This window comes from Tasmannia lanceolata, unplaced genomic scaffold (assembly GCF_043159265.1).
Source record: "Tasmannia lanceolata isolate RefF3 unplaced genomic scaffold, GAP_Taslan_0.1 ptg000025l, whole genome shotgun sequence".
In the NCBI taxonomy this organism is placed as follows: domain Eukaryota; kingdom Viridiplantae; phylum Streptophyta; class Magnoliopsida; order Canellales; family Winteraceae; genus Tasmannia; species Tasmannia lanceolata.
The window spans coordinates 1,075,445-1,087,581 of NW_027518702.1; the positions used below are offsets into that span (position 1 = coordinate 1,075,445).

Genomic DNA, 12,137 nt, shown 5'->3' on the forward strand with positions numbered 1-12,137 from the left:
GATGAGAACATAAGCCAACTTTTCTACTCGCTGGTATCTGATCTCAGCATCATGTAGGACCTTGCTGACATAGTAGATTGGTTTCTGCTGGTTGTGCTCTTCTCGAATTAGCACGGCCGCTAATGCCAAAGGACTTACCGATAAGTACAGGAGTAGCTCTTCTCCCGGTTCCGGTTTAGTCAGCAACGATAAGGAGGATAAGTACTTCTTCAGCTCCTCGAACACAACTTGACACTCCGGTGTCTAGGGTGCTGTTTTGATTCCCTTTACTGCGTTGAAGAAAGGCAAGCATCTTTCTGCAGATTTTGAGACGAAGCGTCCCAGTGCGGCAATCATTCCGGTTAGCCGCTGCACCTCTCTAATAGTCTTCGGTGGAGTGAGCTCCACTACCGCCTTGATCTTCTTCGGGTTTGCTTCTATTCCTCTTTGGCTCACCATGAACCCCAGGAATTTTCCAGCGCCAACACCAAAAGTACATTTTGTCGGGTTAAGTTTCATGTTATGCTCTTTTAGGACCTGGAACGTCTCTTTCAGGTCGGAAACATGATCTTTCGCGCTCCGGCTCTTGACCAGCAAATCATCCACGTATACTTCCATGTTGTGCCCAATCTGTTCTTTGAAGAGCTTGTTTACAAGTCTCTGGTATGTTGCTCCAGCATTTTTCAGACCGAAGGGCATAACACGGTAACAGTAGGTTCCCTGGTCCGTTAAAAAGGATGTTTTTGGTATATCTGATTCATACATTCTGATATGATTGTACCCGAAAAAGGCGTCCATGAAGTTCAGAACTTCGTGACTAGCGGTGGCGTCTATCAACTAATCGATATTTGGGAGTGGATAACTGTCCTTGGGACAGGCTTTGTTTAGGTCGGTGAAGTCAACGCAGGTCCTCCACTTCCCGTTGGCTTTCTTTACCAAGACCACGTTCGTCAGCCAGTCCGGATATTGAATTTCTCGAATGAAGTCAGCCCTCAAGAGCCTCTCCACTTCTTCCTTGATCGCTTTGCCCCTCTCCAGGGCGAAGTGTCTCCTCTTTTGCTTCACAGGTCTGCACGTGGGGTCAACACCGAGTCTGTGTGTGCTGATCTCCGGATCTATGCCAGCCATGTCTGCGGGAGCCCATGCGAAGATGTCTGTGTTGTCCTGAAGGAACTGGGTGAGGTTCTACCGGGTGCTACTGTCTAAGGAGGAGCCGATTTGAATGACCTTCTCACTATCGCTTTCGCACAGAGGAATGGAGATGAGGTCTTCAGCTGGTTAATTCACCTGGGCTTCGTCCCTCAGATCAAGTAGCTCAACGGCAATGATTCTGATGCATTTTTGCCTCTGAGTGCCATGGCATAGCACTCCCTGGGCTGTGGTTGATCTCCTCTGACTTCTCCCACGCCGTTTGGTGTTATAAACTTCATTTTCTGGCGATATGCTGAGGCGATGGCCCGGATGAGGTTCTGGCCGGGTCGTCCCAACATAGCGTTATAGACCGAAGTGGCCCTCACTACCAGGAAGTTGACCATTGTGAAAGCTTGACAGGGCGGTTCCCCAACGAGGACTAGGAGTTCAATCTGCCCTTCTACTTTAACAATTTCCCCCGAGAAACCGAATAAATTGGAGTTCGCCGGCTTCAAGCGGTCGTCTCCTATCATCATATGGCTAAAAGCATGGTAGTAGAGTATGTCGACTGAACTCCCGTTATCGACAACTCCCAGTTAGCGACGAGCATAGTTATGACCAGGGCGTCGTCATGGGGCAGTATCAAGTTGTCGAGATCTGCATCTGAGAAGGAGATCCCATTCTCTGTCTTCATCTTTTTGTTGCCTGTGTGCATGGCATTGACTCTGCGCGCATAAGCCTTTCAAGCGCTTGATCGGCGCGCATAAGCCTTTCAAGTGCATGGCATTGACCCCGTTAGGCTGGGATCGGCGCGCCTCCAGCCGTGGGCTTACCGGGGGAAGAGATTTGCTCCGCACAAGAGACGGCGGCCCGAGGTGTCGGGGGCTTTGGCCCTGTTGGCTTCTCCCTCTGCACTCTCTTCTGTCGCTGTCATCTTTAACATACTTTTTCAAGTATCCCCGATTGATCAGCAACTCGATTTCTTCTTTGAGGTACCAGCACTCATCAGTGTCATGCCCTTGGTCCCTGTGGAGCCGACAATACTTCGATTTATCTCTTTTGTTTCCTTTTGAGATCATCCTGGTCGGCCACCTCACGAATTATTCTCCCTTGATTGCGGCCAATATGTGTTTCCTGGAGGTGTTGAGGGGGGTGTAATTTTCTTCCCTCCTCTGGGGGGATCTCTCTCTCCTTGGGGCTTTATCGTCCTTACGCTGCTTGGTAGGGTTCTTTTCTTCGGAGGTTAACCTCCGGTTTGAATCTAAGGCGGCGAGCGTCTCCTCCACGAATATGTACTCCTCGGCCCCCGCCATCAGATCTGCCAGTGAGTGTGGGTTTCGGCAGGCAACTACTCGCTGAAAGTCGTTGGATTTAGCGCCCTCGAGGAGCGCGTTTGCGGCGGCTGAAGGATCCAAGTTTGGTACCTGGAGGGCCTCTGTTGAAACGGCTCACGAATATTTTTAGAGGTTCGTTATCCTCCTGCCGCAAGGCCATTAGGGATGCTGTTGTTTTCCTTGGCCTTCGGCTGCTCATGAAATGGCGGACCAGATCGTCCCCGAAGTCGTCGAAGTTGCTGATGGAGTTTGGCTTAATCTAAGAGTACCAGTCTCGCGTCACACCTGTTAGGGTTGTGGGGAAGGCCCTACAGAGAAAGCCATCAGAAGCGCTGTGGAGGAGCATCATTGTTCGGAATGTCTCCACATGGTCAACCGGGTCAGTGGTTCCATCATATTGCGGAACAGGTGGCATTTTGAACCCTTTGGGCGCCGGCGCTCATAACATTATCTGTGAACAGTGGTCTGCTCGAGAATATCTTCAAAGTAGACCTGCCTTGATCTTTCGTCAGTTCTTCTATTCAGTGGTCTATTTCTTCGATCCTTCTCAGCATCGGATCGGCCACCTTATTCACTCGGTCTACGGACCTATTTTTCTCCACTGAGGGGCTCGCCGCAGAGCCGGAGTGACTCTCCGAACTCCCTCGACGATGCCGGGATCTTTCCCGCAACGCACGGTCTTCCTTGACTCGGTGCCTCTACACGGAGCGAGATCGTGACCTCCGGCGGTGGTGAGGCTCTGTATGGGCGTGCCTGGTTCTCGAATGATGTACTCACCTTGTGGAGTGGTGGGTCCGGTCTCTACTGGGAGATGTCGGTTCCCCCCTGTGGGCACTCGACCTTTCATGTGCAGGTCGCGGAGCCTCCGGGGGATGCTGGGGAGGCTCTTGGATCAGGTTTTGATATTGACTAACAAGAGTAGTCATTTGTTGAAAGAGAGTTTGGATTTGTTCAGGAGTAGGAGCAGGGTTCAGATGCTCCGAATGAGCCGAACTCTGTTCTGCTATGGCTGAAGGAGCCACTATCTGTGAGGCCATTCGTTCGCTTTGAATCCTGCGAGGTGCTTCAGCTCGAGCTGTTCGGGTAGTTAGTACCCGGGCACTCCTCCGTCCTGCCATTTTTGTAAAGGGAGAATTTGAACAGCTTTTAGTTCAGGGTCCCACGGATGGTGCCAATCTGTTATGCCTAAAATTGGTAACAGATACGGCAGTGACGAAAGAGCTGATCTGGCGAGCCCAAAGGGCTGAGCTGAAGGAACTAAGCCCTGCACAAGAGCGCACGAGATCAGAAGACCAACCCGGAGTCGTTGCTCCGGACGGACCCTTCGACACTCAAGTCAGTATGAGCAAAAGTGCAAAGCCAAAACTCTTAAGAATGGTAGTTCATAAATTATTACCCCCTTCTTTGAGCCTTAGGAGGCCTTTTATAGATAGAGCCCTAGGGTGGTTGAATTACCTACCCCAGGACAGGTGTCGGGCCATTTGTGGATTTAGGTTTACCTGCTCTTGGCAGATTACCAGACTACCCCTGGGCAAGTGCCGAATCGTGGTGAGCCCTTTAAGAGCCACAGGTCGACAGCTAATTGGTCGTTCCTTTTCATACCCCATCATACCGTACATTTTTTGTATATAATCTCTAACATAACAAAACTAAATAAATGTCATTTAATGAACTGAATCAAATGAAAAAAATCTCCATATATCCTTTCTCTTTCTCTCGTTGAACCCTAAAACCCATTTGTTGGTCGCAATCTCCATTGACCAGTCTGTCGTCCTTCGTCTCCATTTGCCGATGTATGATTGTGTTTGCCGAATTGTCATTGTTTCGTCGCCCGTATTCTTTAAGAACGTAAAAATGGATGTAAAACAAATTTTATTCTCATTTTTAAGTGTAAAAACGGACGTAAAATTTGTTTTTACGCCCATTTTACGTCGAAAGAAATGGAGCCTAACTGAAAAATACTAATAGTAAACAAACACTATATTTTTTTTGTACGATATGATAACAAACATTAAAAATTGTACTAAGTACAAAATTTTAATTATACAAAATAATAATATGAGGAAGCTGTAAGGAATGCTCTTATTCTTACTGGGACCGTGACCAATGCACAAAAAGCAGGATCCAGGGATCCAATGGAACATATGAGACAACCAAGTTAGGATTCAAATTGATCGTGACTTAAACATAGGTGGATCCGATCTGAATTGGGTCCGTTGACAGCCCTATTCATGATTTTTTTTATTTTTTTTGGCCCATAAATCTTTATTATCAGATTATCCTAATCATTTTTATCAAATCCAAACACATGGGCAGTCCACAAAGAATATCAACAAGTGTTTAAATGCAGAGGCCAAAAAATCCATCTGTTAGATGGCTACGATCATCTAACTCTATTAGCTTTTAAGCAGAGAGCAATCTACAATGGAGTCATTTAGTGGACGGTCACGTGGACATTATTTTGGATCATTCCTCTTGTAACATATAAGAAGATGAAGTGTTAGACATGAAAATTGAAACAAAATTCAAGAACTAAGATCTTATATTCCTGAAAATGGAGATAAAATCAAATAATTTGGATATTTTATTATTTTCACCAAAATGACGTGCAAATAATGTAAGAAGTCTGAAATTATTAGCGTATGATCTTATATGCTGTTCTGAAGTTAAATGTGATTATTTGCAAATAATGGTAATGTTAGCCCGAGGGTTCTACCCTACGCATGTTTCGATGATCAACAAACCCAAATTGATTAAGAATACTAATGTAATGTGTACTGCAATTGTTATGCTTAAGACGGGAATCATCACAACTTGCACATAGAACCAAAGGCAAAGCTTGAAAGATGAACCATTGATTGGTGACCCACTCATGAACCAAGGTGACAACATTCATGATTGATGGAGTCACATGGACAAGTCAAGCCAAAGTGTTCACAAGCAAGGCCAAACTTGAAGAGGACCATTGAAGCCAAGACAATCCAAGAAGACAAGTATTTTTTACTTTATATATTATGATCTTGCATTTTTCCAAGTGTTTCTTCAAACATTTTCCTATGTTTTTTTTTTTTTTTTTTGGGTGGGGGGTGTCTGCCATTTTATGGTGATCTTCTAAGTCCTTTTTAAACTCTCTTTCAAATCTTTAGCTTTATGCAAGTAAATTGAATAGCCAAATAAAAGCACAGAATTGATAGAGATAGGATTCGGGATAAACAGTAAATGAAATGCAAATAACGAGAGATAGAAAGAGATCAAGGTAATGTAAAAAGTGCACCCAATATTTTAATAGTGGTTTGCTCCAAAACCAGGACCTACATCCACTCCACCAAAACCTTTGGTGGCTTCCACTAATCGTCATCGTTCCCGTGAAGACAAACCTCTGTACAGCATGTACAAAGCACACCCAAGCTCCAATCGAGAGCTTCTACAATTCACGGGTTAGATCAGTATCCCGTTCGCCCACTTCTTACAAGAAAATATGAAACACCTTCGTTAAAGGCATATATACCACTTCAGCACTTCTTTCTTCTTCAATGAATGAATACAAGTAGGCGTAAGAAGATCTTCTTCAGTAAAGATGCAAGTTCAAAAGCCCAAGAAGGATTTCATGGAAAAACGGTTTTGCAAGTGAAAGTTTGATTTCCAAGTTAAAGAGAGATGCTTAAATGCTTCCCAAAGAGTGGTATTTATAGGGCAAGTTTGACTCAAAAAATCTACAATATCAAAGAGCTGTTGGAATGAATTTCCAAATCTGGTTTGCGTCCAGACGTTTGGGCAGACATCTGGAACCATAACAAGTCCCTGTGAAAATGCCTTGGAAACTCCCATAATTAGCCAAACTGCACTCTTCAACATGAGAGAGAGAGAGAGAGAGAGAGAGAGGTAGGATTTTTCCTGAGAACAGAGGGAAAAAGGCTTGAAAACAAACTGACAAAAAAGGGTACAACGGTTAGTCCATATATTCAAATTTTAACTTTGGATTTTCAATTATCTATTGCCCCCTAAAAAAATAAGAAAGCTTGGCCTTACATATATAGTACAGATGTTCATAGAGAGTTGCTATATAGGAAAATTTTCACCTTACAGTCTGAGACAAAAGCCAAAGCTATTAAACATTGATTTTTGTTGCATAAAATTAAGATTGATCCACCAAAACAGTGTTATGACACCCTGTCTGGGCGTCCAATGGAGAATGGGCGTAAAATTGTTTTATGCCCATTTTACGTTGAAAGAAACAGAGTGAATAGATGCAGGATCCTCTGTTCTTAAAAAACACACCTAAATAACACCTTAAAAGTATTGAACGGATATTTGATCAATATCCAATATTAAAAGTAGACATTTGCATAGATTTCCACCATCAAACTTGTACTGTGATATTTAAGCTACAATGATTGCACACTCCCATATATAAACTAAAGAGTTTTAGATGAATATAGATCAGAATTTGATAGGAGCTTCACACTTACATAGCAAACTATGAAAATGAGCTTTTGCCATTGGTTTGAATGCTTTGTATGTCAAATCACCCAATTCAACCCTCACAGTTAAGCTTATTCCATTGGTGAATTACTCAACCTCCTTCATATCTGAACATGAAAGCAGATTGTTACACAACATTTCATCAATGCAGCAGTAATAAATTAATTAATTTATGAAATAGAGCACACCGCTTGAATTGTTCACCTCTAATACTGTTCTAGGGATACCCAAAGAAGAAAAGGATGCATTTTTTTATAGGTCAAGTAGACATGATAACTGGTAAGAGGCCGTTGTGCCTGAGGAAGGCTTCAGGGGAAGGTTCACGCCCACGGAATTCCACAAAAACCTGAAAATTTAGTATAAGAACTCATCAAATTTTGTTGAAATTAGGATACCAACCTCCTCAATGATGCAAAAACCACACAATGTCATTGTAGATTCTGGTTATGCCAGTACATTAGTGCAATAAAAGGTTCAAATTTTTCTGTTTCACAAATAATATTTCTCGCATACATCTGCCGAATTATGTCTAACCTCCATTGGCGATTTCCCACCTCCTAGAGCAAGAACGGTTTCTCGGAACTTGCGACCAATTTCTTCAATAGCCTGATGAAAGATTGAATAATCAATTGAAGAATTGAAACAGTAGGTGGCAACAAATCTATCTGCTAGAGGTTGATCAGCACCTTCATGATTTTTTTTTCGAGAGATACCTTCTAATATATTATAACTGTTCTATAGTATATAATTCACGTAATTAAATATGCATAGCATACCACTTACATCATCAAAATTAAGTGTATTATAAAAGTATGATTTATATTCCTTCAAAGATCTTCGCATCCTTCATTTTAAAAAAATCATAGAAGACAGTATTGTATCCCAGTCCAACAACAGAACATGTGTCCAGAACGCATTCAAATATTTAACCTTTCCAATGGAACATTAAATTGGTTAGTCATCACAGACCAATTCCAAAAGCTATTTTCAGTCGAAAATGACATCATGAGGCTTGCTTTAGACTACAAATTTGGTTCAAAAATAAGAAAATTGTCACCTTCAATCAGTATCTTGTCACAGTTAAAGTCATGTAACTTTGTTAGGAACAAGAGCTATGTAATAAGAATCTTGAAAATAGACCTAGAAGTAGTGATGACCTAGAAGTAGTGAGTTGAGTGACTTAACCTACTAGTGAGAAGAAGGGTATACTTTCTAATATTCAACCTCAACATCCATACACTAGCTAGTGCAAAATAAGAGATCTTGTATCGAACTCTAAAGATGTAAATTTTTTTTGTTAATTTTGGTTTTATATAGGGAAAATTTGGAAAAATAAAATATTTAAAATATATAAAAATATAAATTTTAAGAACAATATTAGAACAACAAATAATATCGTCAATTTATCGGGATATTTTTTGTGATATTTTTGCGATAAAAGTAAATATGAAGATGTCTCAGTGACTTTTCAGAATCTTAGAAAACTTTTGGAATATCAAAAAAAATATCATGATATTTTCGAAAATATTGGAGATATTTGTGATTATGTTGTGGTAAAATCTATGCCAATTCATGTACTCCGTCCCTAGACGGTAGTAGGCATCGGGGAATCGAACAGAGTCTCGCTCTATCACATTGCGTGGATAGGTACGGATTAACAGCTGAACGTGGGGATCACGACAAAGAAATGCCCTTCCCTGCCATCTCTGCCGGCCGAGTGCAGCGAAGGTTCACTCATCAGTAGTAATAAGTAATAGCAGCTAATGCAAAGGCTGAAAGGGATCTTCCCTAACTGAGATGGGTAGTAAACGAAGCTTCTGATCTCTTCTTTTCTGAAGTGGTTCCATTCTTTCCGCAAGCTCTTTAAGGGGCAAGGTACGTCGAAAGCCATTTCGGGCTGCCGAGAAGCCGATGGGATTTTCTCTAAAAGACTATTCTAAGTACAATCATGACTTGCAAGCATATAAAAGCAGCTGACTAAGCCCATTGATGTAGTTTGTCCTGGAGTTCACGGCATTTAAAAAGTATTATGGTCATGAGCTTTCTTTTTCTTCTTTTTTTTTTTTGGTGGGGGGTAGGTAAGCTGGGATTGAACTTGCGACCTCAACGTTGAGAAACAAAGTCCCAACCATTGAGCTACAGGCCCAACCCCGTATGGTCATGACCTTAAGTGTGAGAGCTGAGTAAAATGTTGGTGTGAATAAACTAGAGCTACCATACCTTATCATCGTCCAAACCAGCCTCTTCAAATGCTGAAAAGGCATCAGCTGACAACACCTCTGCCCACTACATGTTAATACATTAAATATCAGAAAGGCCCACAAAAAAATGGCAGGAAGGCAATTCACTCCTGCAGTTTCCATCACAGCCATAAAGATCAGCCATTATTGGGAAGAAAGTTATGCTTTTCCATTTCACAAGTCAACAGGTTTGAACATATAGGATGGATCATCAGCACTTTCAAATAAATTTAAAATACATAATCGAGATAATTTAAAACACTCAACAAGAAAATAAAAAAAAGGAATAAAACAGAAAATCTGTTACATGATTTGTAGCCATGTTACTTAATTGGGGCGGCTTAGTTTTTGCCTAGCAAAGACAATTATAATCATCCTTTGTTCGCCTATTATCTCTAATTCATTTCTTTCACTCCATTTTCTTTTTCTTTGAATAACGGTAATTTATTGATAAAAGAGACAAAAGAACAGAAAACCAAAACAAAAGATTACATAAGGGCAGAGATTATACAAAAATCAATGTAGCCTTATGAACACACTCCATAGACAGCAAGTCCAGTGACCTGTCTTCAAATATAACATCCAATCCCCTACACAGATCTAACAATTTATCCAAGCCCAGGGATACAATAATGCATCCACAAGACCACATTTGCAGAGTTCCCTTCCACCCACAATTTACCAGTCACTTCATTGACAAAGGCATGGATGAAGTTAAGAAATGCATAAACCTCAGCCTCATTGGAGTCCGCTTACCAACCATTATGAAATATCTTCAATGCATCTAATAACAAAACTTAAAGAAGACATAATTTCAACAAATTTCCATATTTTTGCGAAATAAGAAAAGGGAGCAGCAGCCTAATGTCACAAACATGACTGAAACAACATGATTACTATTGAAGAGCAGAGTGAAGAAAACAAAAAGAAGACAAGAGGCCATAAAACTGAATTAGATAAGTAAGAGGAGGAACCTGGTAACTATAGTATCCAGCTGCATATTCATCTGATAAATAGAAACCATAAACGAAACAATAAAAGAAATGTAGACATTAAAATAGTAGATAATTTTAGACATTCTAAGAATAACATAATGTGATGAACAAACCTGCAAATATATGGCTGAAACTACAAAGGAACCGGTCCTCGGGAAACAGCGGGATCACTTGTGTCCGTTTACGTACCACTTGGTCAATATCGTAGATTGATTCTGATCCACCAGGAACATACTCCGTATGCAGTTCCAAATCTATAATTGCAAACCGTAACTGCAAAATAATGAGAATGTTGCATATTATTAATCACGGAAACCTATAGAAGCATATGCTAACGATAGAATTTAAAGATGAAACTCCAGAAAATGCTAGAACAAGTACAAATACATATTAGAAACCATCACATAAACAAGAGAACCATCCATAATGGTTTAAAAACATCAATCGCATAGTGATATGCATTGTCATGCATGTCTAATATTTTAGTACATACCGAATTTCGCATGTAATTCATATAAATATTTATACATAATACATGGACCACGTTTCGAATACAATATATATACACACACACACACACTAGTAAAAAAACCCCGTGCGATGCACGGGCCGATAAAGAACTGTACGGACCACATCATAGGTTGATCCAAACCATCCATGTGATGGAACACAACATCAATACGTTGTGCCCGTAAAATCATTTCCATAGGCTGATCCTAGCCCTCAAATCTATAGAGGTTTCCATAATATGTTGTTCCTCTTAAAGTGCCTAGAATTCGTAAATATTTTTAAAGGTGTGCGGAATTTGTAATATCCTCAAAAAATTACTAAGGAAAAGTAGTTTTTTCGTAATTGCCATATTTCGATACCTCTTCTTTGTAGTTTTTTTCGTAATTGTCATATACAAGTACCCGTTGTCCGTAATTTCCTTCCAAAACTTTACTATGTACTGATTATTATTGTTGGCTTCTTTCGGTACTTATTATTGCAAGCCACCTTTCAAGAAATAGTATTTCCGTGCAATTTTTCACCATGTCTAATAAGACAAATCTCTGAACACATACAATTGCAAAGGATGGGCGAGATGTAGCCTTTGGAGAAGGTGGCTAGCAAATAATGATTTGCTTTTTCAAATAATTCCAAAAATGGGTAGTATTGAAATTATGTGGCCTTAATGGGTGCCTTTGTTAAAAAGCATAAAGGAGGGGGTAGGATTGAAAATATGTGGGTTGAATGGGTGCCTTTGTTAAAAAAAGTCAAAAAAAGTGATGTGTAATTCTCATAGAATTTTGGGAGAAATTCAAATAAATTCTTATTTTCACTTCTGCTATATATATATATATATATATATATATATATATATATATAGAGGAAAGTGTTGGTGAGCTTAAGCTCACCAAACTTATGGTGAGCTTAAGCGCCCAATCACATTGGGGCCTACTTTGTTAGGATGATCCAAAGCATTCATTTGAAAGGCCCTTACATAGATGGGGTGTGTACCAAAAATCAGCTCCATAGGATCATCCTAACCCATCCATTTGTGGAGGTCAAAATGGACAGACATTACTTGTCCATAAATCTGCCCATTTTTGTCCTCCACAAATGGAGGGGTTAGGATGATCCTATGGAGCTGATTTTTGGTACACACCCTATCTATGATAGGGCCTTGCAAATGAATGGTTTGGATCACCACAAAAAGTGTGGGACCCATGTGATTGGGGCGCTTAAGCTCACCATAAGTTTGGTGAGCTCTTCATATATATATATATATGAGAAAAGGGCTCCTGAGGTGGTGCTCACAAAACATAGGGGGCCCACCTTGTTTGGATGATCCAAAGCATTCATTTGATAGGCCCTCACATAGATAGGGTGCCCACAAAAAATCAGGTCCATGGGATCATCCTAACCCTTCCATTTGTGGAGGACCTCCACAAATGGAAGGGTTAGGATGATCCCATGGACGTGATTTTTTGTGG

General features: G+C 40.9%; 1 protein-coding gene across 2 annotated transcripts in view; it reads right to left on the reverse strand.

Moving 5' to 3' along the window:
• Positions 1-6,727: 6,727 nt before the first annotated feature.
• The window catches only part of LOC143857904 (putative cytosolic oligopeptidase A), a 46,360-nt gene continuing 40,950 nt past the window's right edge, over positions 6,728-12,137 (reverse strand). The window contains exons 13-18 of one of the 2 annotated variants that reach the window (XM_077368438.1): positions 10,275-10,434; positions 10,141-10,172; positions 9,147-9,212; positions 7,461-7,532; positions 7,131-7,272; positions 6,728-7,033 (exon numbers count right to left, since the gene is read on the reverse strand). In XM_077368438.1, the coding sequence (XP_077224553.1) occupies positions 7,186-7,272; positions 7,461-7,532; positions 9,147-9,212; positions 10,141-10,172; positions 10,275-10,434 (417 nt within the window). In that variant the 3' untranslated portion in view covers positions 6,728-7,033; positions 7,131-7,185. The remainder of the gene's footprint in view (positions 7,034-7,130; positions 7,273-7,460; positions 7,533-9,146; positions 9,213-10,140; positions 10,173-10,274; positions 10,435-12,137) is intronic. The other variant, XM_077368439.1, reaches the window with a different exon arrangement.